Source organism: Sebastes umbrosus, unplaced genomic scaffold, assembly GCF_015220745.1.
Source record: "Sebastes umbrosus isolate fSebUmb1 unplaced genomic scaffold, fSebUmb1.pri scaffold_80_arrow_ctg1, whole genome shotgun sequence".
In the NCBI taxonomy this organism is placed as follows: domain Eukaryota; kingdom Metazoa; phylum Chordata; class Actinopteri; order Perciformes; family Sebastidae; genus Sebastes; species Sebastes umbrosus.
The window spans coordinates 52,501-68,451 of NW_023618540.1; the positions used below are offsets into that span (position 1 = coordinate 52,501).

At 45.8% G+C, this 15,951-nt stretch overlaps 2 protein-coding genes across 8 annotated transcripts in view; both read left to right on the top strand.

The window, feature by feature from the left end:
• The window catches only part of plekhg4 (pleckstrin homology domain containing, family G (with RhoGef domain) member 4), a 90,917-nt gene that overhangs the window by 18,105 nt on the left and 56,861 nt on the right, over nucleotides 1–15,951 (top strand). The gene's annotated exons all lie outside the window — the stretch shown is intronic.
• On the top strand, nucleotides 4,380–6,296 carry LOC119484495. The gene is made up of 5 exons (XM_037763335.1): nucleotides 4,380–4,453; nucleotides 4,577–4,770; nucleotides 5,079–5,243; nucleotides 5,443–5,687; nucleotides 6,168–6,296. The coding sequence occupies exons 1-5, from the start codon at nucleotides 4,427–4,429 to the stop codon at nucleotides 6,182–6,184; spliced, it is 648 nt and encodes a 215-aa protein (XP_037619263.1). The 5' UTR covers nucleotides 4,380–4,426; the 3' UTR covers nucleotides 6,185–6,296.

A 15,951-nucleotide genomic window follows, 5' to 3' on the forward strand; every position in this document is an offset into this window, starting at 1 on the left:
ACATCTATTTACTACACGTCAGGATACGTTTAAAGACCCAGACACACCGGCATCAGAGAACCAGCAGCCCCCAAGGCCACCAGTAGAGTCGCCTCACGTCCCCTTTGTCTCTGCCAGACCAGAACACACCAATCTGTGAAGCTGATCCTCTGTCTCAGCTTTGACACGCTGACTGACTCAGCCTCACTTCCTGTCCTGATGGAAGCCGTTGTCACGCCGCCGCCGCCGCCTGGACTCCAGAGAGTACCGTCCCCGGGGAAGTGGACTACTCAGTCCTGGTCCTGGACTCCAGAGAGGACCGTCCCCGGGGAAGTGGACTACTCAGTCCTGGTCCTGGACTCCAGAGAGGACCGTCCCCGGGGAAGTGGACTACTCAGTCCTGGTCCTGGACTCCAAAGAGGACCATCCCCAGGGCGGTGGACTACTCAGTCCTGGTCCTGGACTCCAGAGAGGACCGTCCCCGGGGAGGTGGACTACTCAGTCCTGGTCCTGGACTCCAGAGAGGACCGTCCCCGGGGAGGTGGACTACTCAGTCCTGGTCCTGGACTCCAGAGAGGACCGTCCCCGGGGAGGTGGACTACTCAGTCCTGGTCCTGGACTCCAGAGAGGAGGCTCACAATGAGACGGTGTTCCTGCAGGTCAGCAGGACTCATCTGTAACAGTCTGTCATCTTCCTGCTGAGACCTGAAACCTGAAGCCTGGACCCCCCAACACCACCACCACCCCCCCGACCCCACATGGTCTGGGTGACCCCCCCACCTGAACTTAACACCCGGACCAGTAAATCCTCTGACCTACTTCAGAGTGAGCAGACACACACATGTCAGTACAGGACGTATTCTACATTTACATGTCTGAGTCTTTAGATTTGATTTGATAATATTGTAAAGAACAGTAACAGAGGAGCTCGTCAGTTAATGTCGAGTTCACACTACGAGAGTCCAGCTGATTCTGGTCCTGGTTCCTTCTGACGACGCTCAGCAGAGCTCTGATTGGTTGATGGTTCTAGAGATGATCTTTCCAGATGTTCCTGTGGTGTGAGGGATGTTCAGAGTAGAGCTGTCAAAGCTACTAGAGTGAAGATCCTGGTATCATCCGAAACCAACCATGTCAGACTAGTTGGTCATGAAGGAGGTTAAAGTGACAGTAGGCAACAATATTTTGGCATAATTTGGCAAAAATTCCATAATAACCTTTCAGCATATTGTAATTCAAGTGATCTGAGAGAAAACTAGACCTCTGCACCTCCTCATGGCTCTGTTTACAGGCTTTAGAACATCTTGCCCGTGACGGCAGACTTTGACCAATCACAGGGCATTTCAGAGAGAGCGTTCCTATTGGCTGTTCCACAAAAGGAGATGCGCGTTCACGTCTGGTCTCTGTAGATAGTGAAAGCCTCGGTCAATGGCGGAACAACCTACTGAAAAGCTTGCTATTCCAGCATTGGCAGCAACTGCCTACACCTCAAAACAACCCAGAAAAAGAAAGACAGACTTTCAAAAAGACAGTCCACAAGAGAGTCCGACAATAAGCGGAATAAAACGCGTGTCAATATCGGCGAAGCGTTTCAGCGGTGGAGAGATCTCCGGGACAGCATCGGCCTCACGTTGGACTCTGAGCTTGCAGTTCTTCTCCTGGACAGGTAAGCTACTAACTTCGTTTTCCTGTAATATCTCAATGTGTTGTACTGATTTGTTTGTAGGTAGCTTTACCGTGAAAGCAGGCGATGAGTAGCCAGGTTGAAAGTACGTTAGCCTTCTGCTAACCGTAGCCCGAGGCTTGCTGCGGCTAATTCAAGTCCATGTTTATGTTTACGTAGCTACTGTAGCTAGATCCATCAGTCAGGCTGTCATCTCAAAGGCCTTTAGAGACCCACAAGTCCATGTTTATGTTTACGTAGCTACTGTAGCTGATCCATGAATCACAGTCTGTCATCTCAAAGGGCTTTAGAGACCCATAAGTTTACTAAGAGAAAGAACGGACGGTAATTCCCATAGAATTGTCGCTATATAACGACACATCACAGTCAGTAGCACTCGATACAGTAACCTGTATGAGTAGCGTTACTCATACAGTAACGTTACTCATACAGTAACCTGTATGAGTAACACTACTCATACAGGTTACTGTATGAGTAACACTACTGTGTGAGTAGCGTTACTCATACAGTAACGTTACTCATACAGTAACGTTACTCATACAGTAGTGTTACTCATACAGTAATCTGTATGAGTAGCGTTACTCATACAGTAACGTTACTCATACAGTAGTGTTACTCATACAGTAACCTGTATGAGTAGTGTTACTCATACAGTAACGCTACTCATACAGGTTACTGTATGAGTAACAGTAGCGTTACTCATACAGTAACGCTACTGTTACTCATACAGTAACCTGTATGAGTAACGTTACTCATACAGGTTACTGTATGAGTAGCAGTAACGCTACTCATACAGTAACGTTACTCATACAGTAACCTGTATGAGTAGCGTTACTCATACAGTAACGCTACTCATACAGTAACCTGTATGAGTAGCGTTACTCATACAGTAGTGTTACTCATACAATAACCTGTATGAGTACTGTTACTCATACAGGTTACTAATTATGGTAGCATATGAGTTATATCCTGCATTCTTGGTGGTTATATTCTGGTCTCAGAGTTTGTGATGAGCAGTAATGTGATCTTATTCTCTTATTATTTCATTGTGCTTAGTATGACATCACTTGATTTGAATGCTGACCGCATCAATGTAGAGGAGTTCAACGACATTCAGAATTCCATATAAGTTTATCTGTTTTTGAATTTCCTCTTTATATTTTGAGCATGTGCCCCCTTGTATATTGGTGCAAGATAATATTACTAAATAATTTGATCCTGTCTATAGCATTGACTGGGCAGATGACACCTTGTGCCACGCTGAAGAGACAGAGTCTGTCTCATCTTTGGAGGAGGAGGAGGAGACCAGGGAAGTCGACAGTGATGGAAGGACCCTGTTACCAATGCAGCGTGCCAGGCCCATGGACCCTTTCAGGTGACGGTCAAATCCAGGGCCACAGCTGCCATCATTGAGTGGGTGAGTATTTATTTTACAGTATTGATATTATGTTGTCTTTTAAAATGTTTTAACAATGCAAGCAGCAAATTGTAATTGCTGCATCACAAACTGTTACAAACTGCCTTGGTGGGAATTGGGCAAGGCTGTGAAGAATCTTGTACATTGAGCTGACACCAGCCAGGAACAGCCATTTTTGGAAAATATATGTACTTCATGACTTTGGAGTGTGTGGTACTTTTTGCCCATATTATGTGTTGTATAGTGCAAAATATATGCAGCACCGCACTAAGCTTTGATATGCACAATAAAACCCATTTTGCTTTCTGTCACTCTTCTTTTTTTTCTAGACGTTTCCCTTTGGTCATATTGTGTGGCGTTCAAGTTCACAGTCCGCTCTCAAGTATGGGATGCTGATAGGGGACTTCATGTTGGCTGTCAATATCCTCCTCTCTGGAAACAACTATGCGAAAGTGGCATTACTGTTCAAATTTATGAACATGGGGATGGTGGGAAGGTCCACATTTTTCAAAATACAGGACACCTACTGTGTGGACACCATAAAACAGTTCTGGGAAGAAAAGCGAGGATTAGTTATTTCCCAGCTAAAGCCCAAAGCCAGTGTCGTGGCCCTGGGTAAGTTCTATTTTGACATAGATTTGTGGATATGATACTGACAAATACCGGTTGTTGTACAACCGGAAGTGGTCAGTATCATATCCACTAGAGTGAATCATAAAAAAAGTGTGTTCCAATTTCTGAAATTATTATTTATGTTTTGTTTTAAAAGGAGATGGTCGGATGGACAGCCCTGGATTCTGTGCACAGTACTGCACATATAGTGTGATGGAGAATGACTCTAAAGACATCATCTCCATGGTGACAGTGGACAAACGTGAAACGGCGCGGAACAGTGTCATCATGGAGAAGGAAGCCTTCATCCGGACTTTTGACACACTTCGTCAGTAAATAGGAAATTTGAGCGAAATATGTACTGATGCTCATAGCCAGATAGCTGCACTCTTTAGTACGTATATAGGTTTTTAGTTTGTTATTCATTTTTAATATGTGTGTTGACTTGTGCAGGAGTCGTGCAGATGTCTGTACTTACAAATGTCTTTTGTTCACTGTTCATACAGCCAAGGGCATATATAAGTCATGGGGAGTTCGCCATACCCTTGACATGTGGCACGGATCGAAAAACCTTGGAAAGAAGATCCACCAGGTAATATTATGGAATGTATTTCATTTGAACTCATTGTCACTTCATCACAAAACTTGCTTACACCAATAATTTTCTTTGATTGTTTTTGCATTTCATTCTGTGGTCAGGCGAGCCAGTGTGCAACCACTTTTGGTTTTGTGCCAAAATGTCGGCAACCTATGACGACTTCTTTGTAAGTGCTATATGAACTGTTATTTATATTGCTACACTTGTGGAGCCAGAAATATTTCACAGCTGCAGACATCATTTCAGCGTAATGTGTCGGATCATTGCTGATGCGTTATTGTTCTCTTAGGACATGTGGGCTGGCCTACTCCATCACGTCACAGGAGAACACGAGTGGGCTCTTGGCGCCTGTCACCATGGACCCTTGTCGGACAACAGGGACAAGGAATGGATAGAGAAGGGATCTGTGGCACACAGAGCACTCATTGAGATAGTGCTAAATGCACGCTGGCTGGGTGAAGTAGTGAAGTACCTGGGATTTAGGTATGTGGGCATGGGTTTTACATGTAATGTTTATGTTCACAAGTATTTAACTCAAACAAAGGAAGCTCCTGGCTTACTCCCTATAAACCCACATAGGGAAGAAAAAAGTGAGTAAATCTTGGGAAAGATCATGCAGAGAGTGGGTCCCTTTTTGAAAAATCTCTAAAATACAGATGATTGTAAATCATGCAGTGACTTGATCAAAGTCCTTTTTATTTTTTTACTGTCCACCACTGATTGTGACTATATGTGTCAACTAATGACTAATGACAACATAAAAGATCTAACACTTGTTTTTTACTGTTTAGGTCTACAGCAGAACTTGAGTCCTTTCACAACCACATACTGATGTATGCCAGCAAGAGATTCAGTTTCACCCCGCCCGTCTATTCAGCTCACACCCTACTTGCTGGTTTGGATTATAATCATCATGTCCACCGACCAGTGCAGAGAAAAGCTGATGGCTCCATTGAGTAAGTTCTTAAAATTGACAACAGTATACCCACTAAAACGGAAGTATATTAGTTTTATAATATAAGGTCAAATTTATACATGAATAATTATGATGAATGTTGCCCTTGCACAGGCAGCAGTTTTGCAAATTTATCACAAATTCATTTTTCAATAACCATCTTTTCCTGTTTCGGTCATATGCTAATTTCATTATGTCAGATACCGGAAGCTGTACAACAAGAAGTCGCGGAAGTGGAGCCTGTACACAATGAAGGTCGACAAGGACTATGGCTACATTCCTGACCTCCAGAGGGCCATCCTCCGTAGCCGCACCACAGCAGACAGAGGCATGCCGCGTGTGAGACGCCAGAGGCCTGATGACCCGCGGCAGTATGGTGTGCTATGTGGTATTCCACCTCCAACCACAGAGGAGCTACTGCACACACAAGTCAGTCGACGACAAGGTATAGAAGTTCTTTCAGTGGGCCTCATTCAACATCCCTTCTTCAGAAACCCAAATTGCATGTTTTCACACTAACCCTTGCAGCCTTCACAACATAGTTTCTCATTACACTGATTCTGATTTTAGTTGATAAAGGTTGCATATAGATTTTGTTAATTACAAGCAGCTTTTTGACGACTACAGAGATGTTATATGAAAGGTATCATTTATGATAATGTAAAGACATCACGCATTGACACACAAAAAGAGACGCATTGACATGTTGTCATTGAAATAATATGGTACTATAGCATGAGAGGCAGGGTAAGAAACTTCTCAACCAACAAAAGACCAGCATGCTAAATAAGTTATTATATATGCATTACAGCAGCCTTTTAAAAAATATTATAGCCTATATATATGGCCTATATGTGTGACGTTATAGTCAAAACTAAACAACTGATTTCAAAATTCTAACATGCTATTCTTTGTTCATTCGCAGGGCCAAGGACTACCTAAGTGAGCAGCCGACCATAGGAGAAGACGTGACCCCTGCGACACCTCACCTGAGTCGATCCCACCTACACCTCTACTATGGCCACCACTCAAAAATACTGACCAGGGGTCAGACTTGTTCTATAGGCCTAGCCCCACTGAAAGATGGTGTACTGATTTTTTAATTTACCTTTTTTTGTGGTGTGTTATGAATGTTTGGGATTGTCATCTATATTTTTGAATGTAATAAAAGTGTTACCCAAGTGAGCTGAATTTCTTTACTGCATGGTATTGACACTGGCAGTCGTGAACAAAAAAAGCAGGTGGTCATCCTTCAATGGATTTATTTTTACAAAAACAATGGCAAGAATAACAATAAGTAAAATGTAAATACTCTACAAAAATATCACATCACACAGGAGGGGTGGGGGGGGTTGTTTCAGAGCCTGTGTGGGATAAAGCCCACATATTGGTGGTGGGGGTCAGGATATCTGTCCCTAATCCTACCAAGGCCCCAAGGCTCCATACTGCCACACAACAAACTGCCGGTAAGCAGCATACCGGAACTGTCTGTTGTCCTCTCCGGGATTGGGTACGTCCTGCTGAGCCCTAATGTCGTTCCAGATCCTCCTGGCCAGGCGAAGGACACCCTCATGGAGGATGTAGAGGTCCACATGAGGTAGCAGGGAAATGCAGTTCTGTGGTGGCTGGCCACAGCACTTCCTTTCCACGTCAGTGGGCATTTCCCTGCACCTCATGCAGACACACCTCAGGTTGATTGGGGTCCTGGCCAGGAGGACCTGGTGGAGGAGCGCTGACCATTAGATCAAATATGAGGCTGGGATCCCTGAACAGACATCTCCCCAGAAGCTCCTGACACTGCTGCAGGCTCAAACACTGAATTCTGGCCTAGAAAGACAGTAGATCAGGGAAAAAGTATTACTTTATTTATGAATAAACAATAATGATCATAATGTGGACATAAAGTATGGACATGTTATATTTTGAGATACCTGTTCATCTGATATCTGTCGAGCTTGTAGTTGTTGTACTCTGCTGAAGTCATCTTCAGCCAGAGGGTCTTCAAGCTGACTCTGTCCTCTCCCCCGACCAGACCCTCTGCCACGTCCACGTCCACGTCCACTAGCTCGCCCTCTTCCTCGCCCTCTTCCTCTTCCTCGTCCATTCGTAGCCGGCTGCTCCAGGACATAGTCAGGATCTGACTCGACGGTGCTCTGTTAGTAATAGATATGTAACAAATGTAAAATTACCATTTCCATTATGAATAACATGGTCATGGTTTTATTTATTTCCAGATGTGTAAAGTTATCTATACAGACTAAAAAACAGTAAAGTTAGAAAGATAGCGTTACTGAAACTTGAAGAAGCAACTGGCCGTTGGCTAACGTTAGCCAGCTAGCTATGCTATAGTTGAATAAAACATTGGGCTCCGTTGTTTCTAAAGTTTAGCTCGTCATTTCGTCTAGAAAATAAACAATTGCTTTTATTCGGTCTATAAACGAAACACTTCAAATGCAGCAAAGTCTTACAATACTTTAGCTTTTGTTGACGTCGGTCTCCAGCGTTATTTTACACTAAGCATAAATACTGTTTGTTGTCATATGTTCAAAGTTGTCCGTGGTAGCTAAATGTGGTCTGTGACAAAGTATTTTTCTCACCAGCCATGGTAACTGTTGATGTCGTTAGAAGATGATGTTACCATGGTAACTGTTGATGTCGTTAGAAGATGATGTTACCATGGTAACTGTTGATGTCGTTAGAAGATGATGTTACCATGGTAACTGTTGATGTCGTTAGAAGATGATGTTACCATGGTAACTGTTGATGTCCTTAGAAGGTAATGTTACCATGGTAACTGTTGATGTCGTTAGAAGATGATGTTACCATGGTAACTGTTGATGTCCTTAGAAGGTAATGTGTAGCTCGCTGCGGTAGCCTCCTCAGATGTAGCGAGCACGTATGAAGCGCGTGCATATGCCCGTTCTCGTGTGGGGGGAGGGGCTTCGGACAGAGGGGAGAGCGGAGAGAGGAGAGAGAGGAGAGAGCAGCTCGAGGGGATGCAGGATTTTGCGTTTTCCGGATTTCTACGCACTGCAGCTTTAAATAAACTGACACTAAATGTTGGAGAGGACAAACTGTCATGTCCATGTTCAAAGAGGTCCCTTGACCTCTGACCTCCAGATGTGTGAATGTGTGAGGGCTTTTGTCCAAAAAAAAGTCCGAAAAATTTCCGATTTTTTTTTTTTTTTTTTTTCAAAGTCCAAAAAATTAAAAATTAAAATTAAAAAAAGAAATCTGAAAAATGTTTAAAAAATAAAACAAAAAAAGTCCAAAAAATTCGGAAAAATTGCAGAAAAAAGTCAGAAAAATTGCAGATTTTTTAAAAAAGTCAGAAAAATGTCCAAAAAATATCTGAAAAAAATTGCAGAAAAAAGTCCCAATTTTTTTTTAAAAAGTCCAAAACAAAGTCTGAAAAATGTCAATGTCAATGTAAATACTGGACTAATCTCCCTTTAAGGTTCATTTTTACATATTGTAATTGATTGACAGCCCTAACACATACTGCTGCTTATTCACACAGTATGTTGAAGGATAGTGCACATATAGAGTATATAGAATATATAGAGTATGTAGTACACATATAGAGTATGTGTGTGTGTGTGTGTGTGTGTGTGTGTGTGTGTGCAGCAGAGCAGCAGCAGTAGTGTAGATAGAGGTGAGGTGTGACTCAGAAAGGTAAACATAGAAACAGAAAGTAAAGACGTAGTATCAGGTGTCGCCTCCACTAGAACATCTACTGTAACCAGCAGCACCTCGTCCACTCCTCTCTTTAACATGTCACACCACTGGCTTCATTCTACATTCATACATTATTATTGATTGTGACGTCCAGTTGTTCTGGTCATTAATCAGAGATAAAGTAGTGAACGTGTATCAGGCTTTAGAACATGATGACAGCAGTATCTGATGGTCATCCTCAGGCTCTATTAGGACTCATCAGTTGTTGGGTTGATACCGTTTGTTCCACAGATTTAGTGCTAAATTTAACCATTTTTTACCACTGAAGAATTGATAAAAATGATCAATAATCCTCCAGAATACCACATTAAGACACCGAGACCTTGAGGAGCACCATAGAAGAAGACATGCTGGGATTTGGGATCAAAATCTTTTGACATTTGGAGATTTCTGTCTTTTATCGGCGACTGGATGGCGAGCACTTGTGTTATGTAAACTGCTCAGAAACCCCCTTATTGTCAAGAACCTGTTGTTTTTTTAAAGTTTATTATTATTATTCTGCTGTGGAATTGCATTTATGAGGAGCTTAGGATGCACAAAACTCACACAAATTAGCACACGCTTTAGAAGTTTGAGGATTTCAAGGATCCCCTCATCACATTGAGCCTTTGAACTTTGAACTTATTTTTGACGCCCTTGTGATACTCAAACACTCACGAAACTCGGCGCGTACATCAAAACCAGTTCCTCTGATATTCACGACATCCGGTTCCCACATTGCTCTCATCATTTCAGACGTAATATTCATCAACTTTCATTAACTCCGTCCAACCGGACGTCGGCCCTTTTGAATTGCCGTGCGTTTTTTCATGCGTTTTAATTCAAACTTTTTCGAAACTCTTCCTACAGAGTTTATCGGATCGTTTTCAAATTCAGTCGGTTATATCCCTCCGGCTAATGTGACGCTACGTTGCGAAGGAATAGTCGATACCTATGAGCGATGATGTCATAGATCCTCTGATCCTGCTCTGGGTTAGAAACTGGTCATCAGTCTCAGCTCTGTGGCGCCCCCCCGCTAACAGCCGCTGAGCTCCCATCAGCCCCAGCTGCTCTCATGAAGGTGTGAACTCCTGTGAAAACACACCAGAGGAGAAACAAAGAGAGACGAGGCTGGTTGTAAAGAGATCTGTAACGACGGTCAGATCTCAGTTTCAGACTCCGTTTCTGTGGTCTCTATCTAAAAAGGTCCAGTCTGGTGTTTCAGTGTGTGAACGCTCTGCTCTCCAGATGTTGGCTGTGATGCAGTTGTGTTGTTTTAACCTGTCTGTGTGTTGTCCAGGTGTTGTAGTGTGAACATCCTGTACCAGAGAGTGCTGATGTGTCCTCACAGCGCCGCTATCTGTGATTATTCTCCTGTTTCACTTATCAGAGAGTCATCCCCCCCCGGGGCTCCACGCCGGGATCGCTTCCCTGCTGGGACTTTCACAGTAAAAGCACGTGGCTCATTCTGATCATATTTATGTTGGGTCGGTGCGGTGAGATAAGATCTCTGAACGAGCTGCAGCAGGTCTCCGCTGGTAGAAACTGAGACTGAAGTCACAATCAACTTCCTGAGACTGAAGTCACACGGGACTCACGTTACCTCGCCACCGCCGGCGGGTTATCAGAATTAAAGAAACAGAGGTCGTCTGTTCTTAATCCTGAGTGTGATCCGTCTCTCCTCTGATCATACCAGTGGTCTGAAACATCAATATGAATGAGCTCTGCTGTAGATTCAGGAGGAATCTAAAGATCACATGTACGTTTTCTTCTGTTTTAAATCATGACTCATGGTTTCAGTCCGGTTTAATATATATATATATATAATATAATATATGATATCTCCTCCAGACATCATCATGATGATTCCTCCTCACATAATAATCCAGAATATAAAGATATTAGGGAATGAGTCCTTACCCCAAGTGAAGGAGTTTAAGTATCTCGGGGTCTTGTTCGCGAGTGAGGGGACGATGGAACGTGAGATTGGTCGGAGAATCGGAGCAGCAGGGGCGGTATTGCATTCGCTTTACCGCACCGTTGTGACGAAAAGAGAGCTGAGCCAGAAGGCAAAGCTCTCGATCTACCGTTCAATCTTCGTTCCTACTCTCACCTATGGTCATGAGGGTTGGGTCATGACCGAAAGAACGAGGTCGCGGGTGCAAGCGGCCGAAATGGGTTTCCTCAGGAGGGTGGCTGGCGTCTCCCTTAGAGATAGGGTAAGAAGCTCAGTCATCCGTGAGGGACTCGGAGTAGAGTCCTTGCTCCTTTGCGTCGAAAGGAGCCAGTTGAGGTGGTTCGGGCATCTAGCACGGATGCCTCCTGGGCGCCTTCCTTGGGAGGTGTTCCAGGCACGACCAGCTGGGAGGAGACCACATATCTCTACTCTGGCCTGGGAACGCCTCGGGATCCCCCAGTCAGAGCTGGTTAATGTGGCCCGGGAAAGGGAAGTTTGGGGTCCCCTGCTGGAGCTGTTGCCCCCGCGACCCGATCCCGGATAAGCGGTTGAAGATGGATGGATGGATGGATAAAGATATTGTTCCAGTTTAACTGTTGGAAACAACATGTCTCCTGCTTCACTGCGTCTCAGTGTTGAGGCCTGGAAGCTTCATGCTGCGCTCTGATTGGCTCCAAACTAGCTGTGATGTCATAAATCCTGTAGGTACATCCAGGTGTTGAATGGAGACGAGACAGATGTTTCTGTGACGGACGCAGCGGATCAGCAGCTTCTCCTCTTATCTACAGATGTGTGTTAGCATTCCTGCTAACTAGCATTCCTGCTAACTAGCATTCCTGCTAACTAGCATTCCTGCTAACTAGCATTCAGGCTAACTAGCATTCCTGCTAACTAGCATTCCTGCTAACTAGCATTCCTGCTAACTAGCATTCAGGCTAACTAGCATTCCTGCTAACTAGCATTCCTGCTAACTAGCATTCCTGTTAACTAGCGTTCATGCTAACTAGCATTCAGGCTAACTAGCATTCAGGCTAACTAGCGTTCCTGTTAACTAGCGTTCATGCTAACTAGCGTTCATGCTAACTAGCATTCAGGCTAACTAGCATTCAGGCTAACTAGCGTTCATGCTAACTAGCGTTCATGCTAACTAGCATTCAGGCTAACTAGCGTTCATGCTAACTAGCGTTCATGCTAACTGGGGAATGTTTACGTCTTTTATTCTGTTCATTAACGTTCTCCGTCCCCTTCAGATAAACAATGTGGTTCTTCATGTTGGGTCCAGTGGTTCTGTAGTCTCAGAGACTCTCTGCTGGGTCTGTTGGGTCCAGGGCCAATCTGTTGGGTCCAGTCTGTTGGGTCCAGTCTGTTGGGTTGGGATCAGGTCCAATCTGTTGGGTCCAGTCTGTTGGGTCCAGTCTGTTGGGTTGGGATCAGGTCCAGTCTGTTGGGTCCAGTCTGTTGGGTCCAGTCTGTTGGGTTGGGATCAGGTCCAGTCTGTTGGGTCCAGTCTGTTGGGTCCAGGTGCAGTCTTTTGGGTCCAATCTGTTGGGTCCAGTCTGTTGGGTCCAGGTCCAGTCTTTTGGGTCCAGTCTGTTGGGTTAGGTCCAGGTCCAGTCTGTTGGGTCTAGTCTGCTGGGTCCAGTCTGCTGGGTCCAGTCTGTTGGGTTGGGTCCAGGTCCAGTCTGCTGGGTCCAGTCTGTTGGGTCCAGTTCCAGTCTGCTGGGTCCAGTCTGTTGGGTCCAGTTCCAGTCTGCTGGGTCCAGGTCCAGTCTGTTGGGTTGGGTCCAGGTCCAGTCTGTTGGGTCCAGTCTGTTGGGTCCAGTCTTTTGGGTCCAGTCTGTTGGGTTGGGTCCAGTCTGTTGGGTCCAATCTGTTGGGTCCAGTCTGTTGGGTCCAGTCTTCTGGGTCCAGTCTGTTGGGTTGGGTCCAGGTCCAGCCTGCTGGGTCCAGTCTGTTGGGTCCAGTCTGTTGGGTCCAGTCTGCTGAGTCCAGTCTGCTGGGTCCAGTCTGTTGGGTCCAGTCTGCTGGGTCCAGTCTGTTGGGTACAGTTCCAGTCTGCTGGGTCCAGTCTGTTGGATCCAGTCTGCTGGGTCCAGTCTGTTGGGTCCAGTTCCAGTCTGCTGGGTCCAGTCTGCTGGGTCCAGTCTGCTGGGTCCAGTCTGTTGGGTCCAGTCTGCTGGGTCCAGTCTGTTGGGTCCAGTTCCAGTCTGCTGGGTCCAGTCTGCTGGGTCCAGTCTGCTGGGTCCAGTCTGTTGGGTCCAGTCTGCTGGGTCCAGTCTGTTGGGTCCAGTCTGCTGGGTCCAGTCTGTTGGGTCCAGTCTGCTGGGTCCGGTCTGTTGGTTCCGGTGGATGTTGGTATATGTGAGTCTCAGCTGGTCTCTTCTGTCACTGTGTTCACTAGTGGGGGGGTCAAAGGCCACGTCTCCTGTGGGCTCCCTCCCTCCCCCGGGCTCGGTTACTAACCGGGTCGTGACCTCACCACTCTGACGGCGTCGTTGTTTAAACATGTTAGAGACGTCTGATCAGAGGTCAGAGGTCAGATCAGTGAGTACTGGTCACTGGATCATGATGATACGTGGGCAGAACATCGGCACATGGACCAGAACCAGCAGCCTGCAGGATCCTGTCTCACAGTGACCCGGTTATGTGCGGCGCCGCCCTCGTCGTCCTCCACGCCCAACTGGAACTGGTTTTGAGCGGATGAATCACGGCCCTCCAGGGAGAGAGAGACTCTATTCATTAAAACCAGCAGAACCAGCCTGATTGGATCGGTTTATCTGAGCCGCTCCATCAGCTGATCAAACAACAGACACCACAGAGGCCAAAACACACACAAGATGCAACACACTGCCACAAAACCCTGCTCCCTGATTGGCTGGCGGTGGTCAACAGTTTAACCACCAGTTAACCTTTATCTCCTCCTGGATAATAGAACATTATTTACACTTCATTTATGACTACTCTGAAGACTACATTACCCATGAGCCTCAGCTGCTGCTGTCAGACAGTGCCACTTACTGACTGATCCAGAACCTGATCCAGATCTAAACTGGAGGGTCAGATTTCAGCTCACTGAACCAAACAGTCTAGAAACAAAGAGACGAAACTCTGGTGATTTTCTGACAACAGCTGCTAGATGGCGCTGTGGTAGGCTACAACCAAGATGGCGACGGAGAAAAACCAAGATGGCAATGGAACCAAGATGGCGATGGAACCAAGACGGCGATGGTACCAAGATGGCGATGGTACCAAGATGGCGATGGAACCAAGATGACGATGGCCAAAAACCAAGATGGCGATGGAACCAAGATGGCGATAGTACCAAGAGGGCAATTGAACCAAGAGGGCGATGGAACCAAGATGACGATGGCCAAAAACCAAGATGACGATGGCCAAAAACCAAGATGGCGATGGTACCAAGATGGTGATGGAACCAAGATGTCGATGGAACCAAGATGACGATGGCCAAAAACCAAGATGGCGATGGTACCAAGATGGTGATGGAACCAAGATGGCGATGGTACCAAGATGGTGATGGAACCAAGATGGCGATGGTACCAAGATGGTGATGGAACCAAGATAGCGTTGGCCAAAAACCAAGATGCAATGGAACCAAGATGGTGACGGAACCAACATTGCGACGGCCAAAAACCTTGATGGCGACGGAACCAAGATGACGATGGAACCAAGATGGCGACGGAACCAAGATGGTGATGGCCAAAAAACAAGATGGTGATGGAACCAAGATGGCGACGGAACCAAGATGGCAACAGCTATTATGTCCTAAAAGTAGTAAAATGAACTAACCGCTGAATCCAGAGTTATTTTCCTCACTATAATGAATGGTCATCAGACCCACTGGACCGCACCGCCGTGCACACTCATATGACAGTATTACTAGTATATGACTAGTAGCTAGTAGTGCTAGTAGCTAGTAGTGCTAGTAGCTAGTAGTGCCAGTAGCTAGTAGTGCCAGTAGCTAGAAGTGCCAGTAGCTAGTAGTGCCAGTAGCTAGAAGTGCCAGTAGCTAGTAGTGCCAGTAGCTAGTAGTGCCAGTAGCTAGAAGTGCCAGTAGCTAGTAGTGCCAGTAGCTAGAAGTGCCAGTAGCTAGAAGTGCCAGTAGCCAGAAGTGCCAGTAGCCAGTAGTGCCAGTAGCTAGAAGTGCCAGTAGCTAGTAGTGCCAGTAGCTAGAAGTGCCAGTAGCTAGTAGCGCCAGTAGCGCTGACATATAATTATGTCAATCTGCTGGTGTGATCGTGGCATTTTACTGCAGGACGACAACGAGCTCAATCTACTGAGATTAATGTCGGCGTGTTTAGCCGACAGCACAACAAGGTTCATGTTAAATCACCATCAATAAAACAGCTGCTCAAGGTCAGCTCTGACTCATCATACCAGTTACAGTTTCATCAACGTAGAGATTATATCTCACCGTCACACAGACTCAATCTGTCTGGAGGAAGTTTAACTTCCGACCTCTGACCTTTGACCTCATTATAACAGTCTGTTTGTGTTGTGAGTGCTCTCAGAGATGAAGCTGAGCTGAATGAAACACTGTGAAGCTAAGTGAGATTAAAACGTGAGTTTTCTGACAGGACTCTGGTGTGTTGAGGATAATCAAGTTATTATTCAGCAGGGCCTCCTTCATTCTCCCATGGGACCCTCACTCAGCCTGATGTTCCTCCTCCTCCTCCTCCTCTTCCTCCTCCTCCTCTTCCTCCTCCTCCTCCTCTTCCTCTTCTTCCTCCTCCTCTTCCTCCTCCTCCTCTTCCTCTTCCTCCTCCTCCTCTTCCTCTTCCAGCAGCTGCAGACTGGAGGACTCTCTCTCTCTCTGTGTCTTTTCTCTCACATAGTTTGTGTTTATATGTGTATAAAACGCCGTTAGCGGTTGCTCTGAGCCGACAGAAGTTGTGTGTTTGCCGGCGTCGACAGTTTGACCTCCTGCTCTGTGATGGGTATTGGTCATCGTGCCTCTCAGCGGAGCAGAAATCCCCGGCAGCCCGCTGTCATCTGATATCCTGATGCTAATATTGGC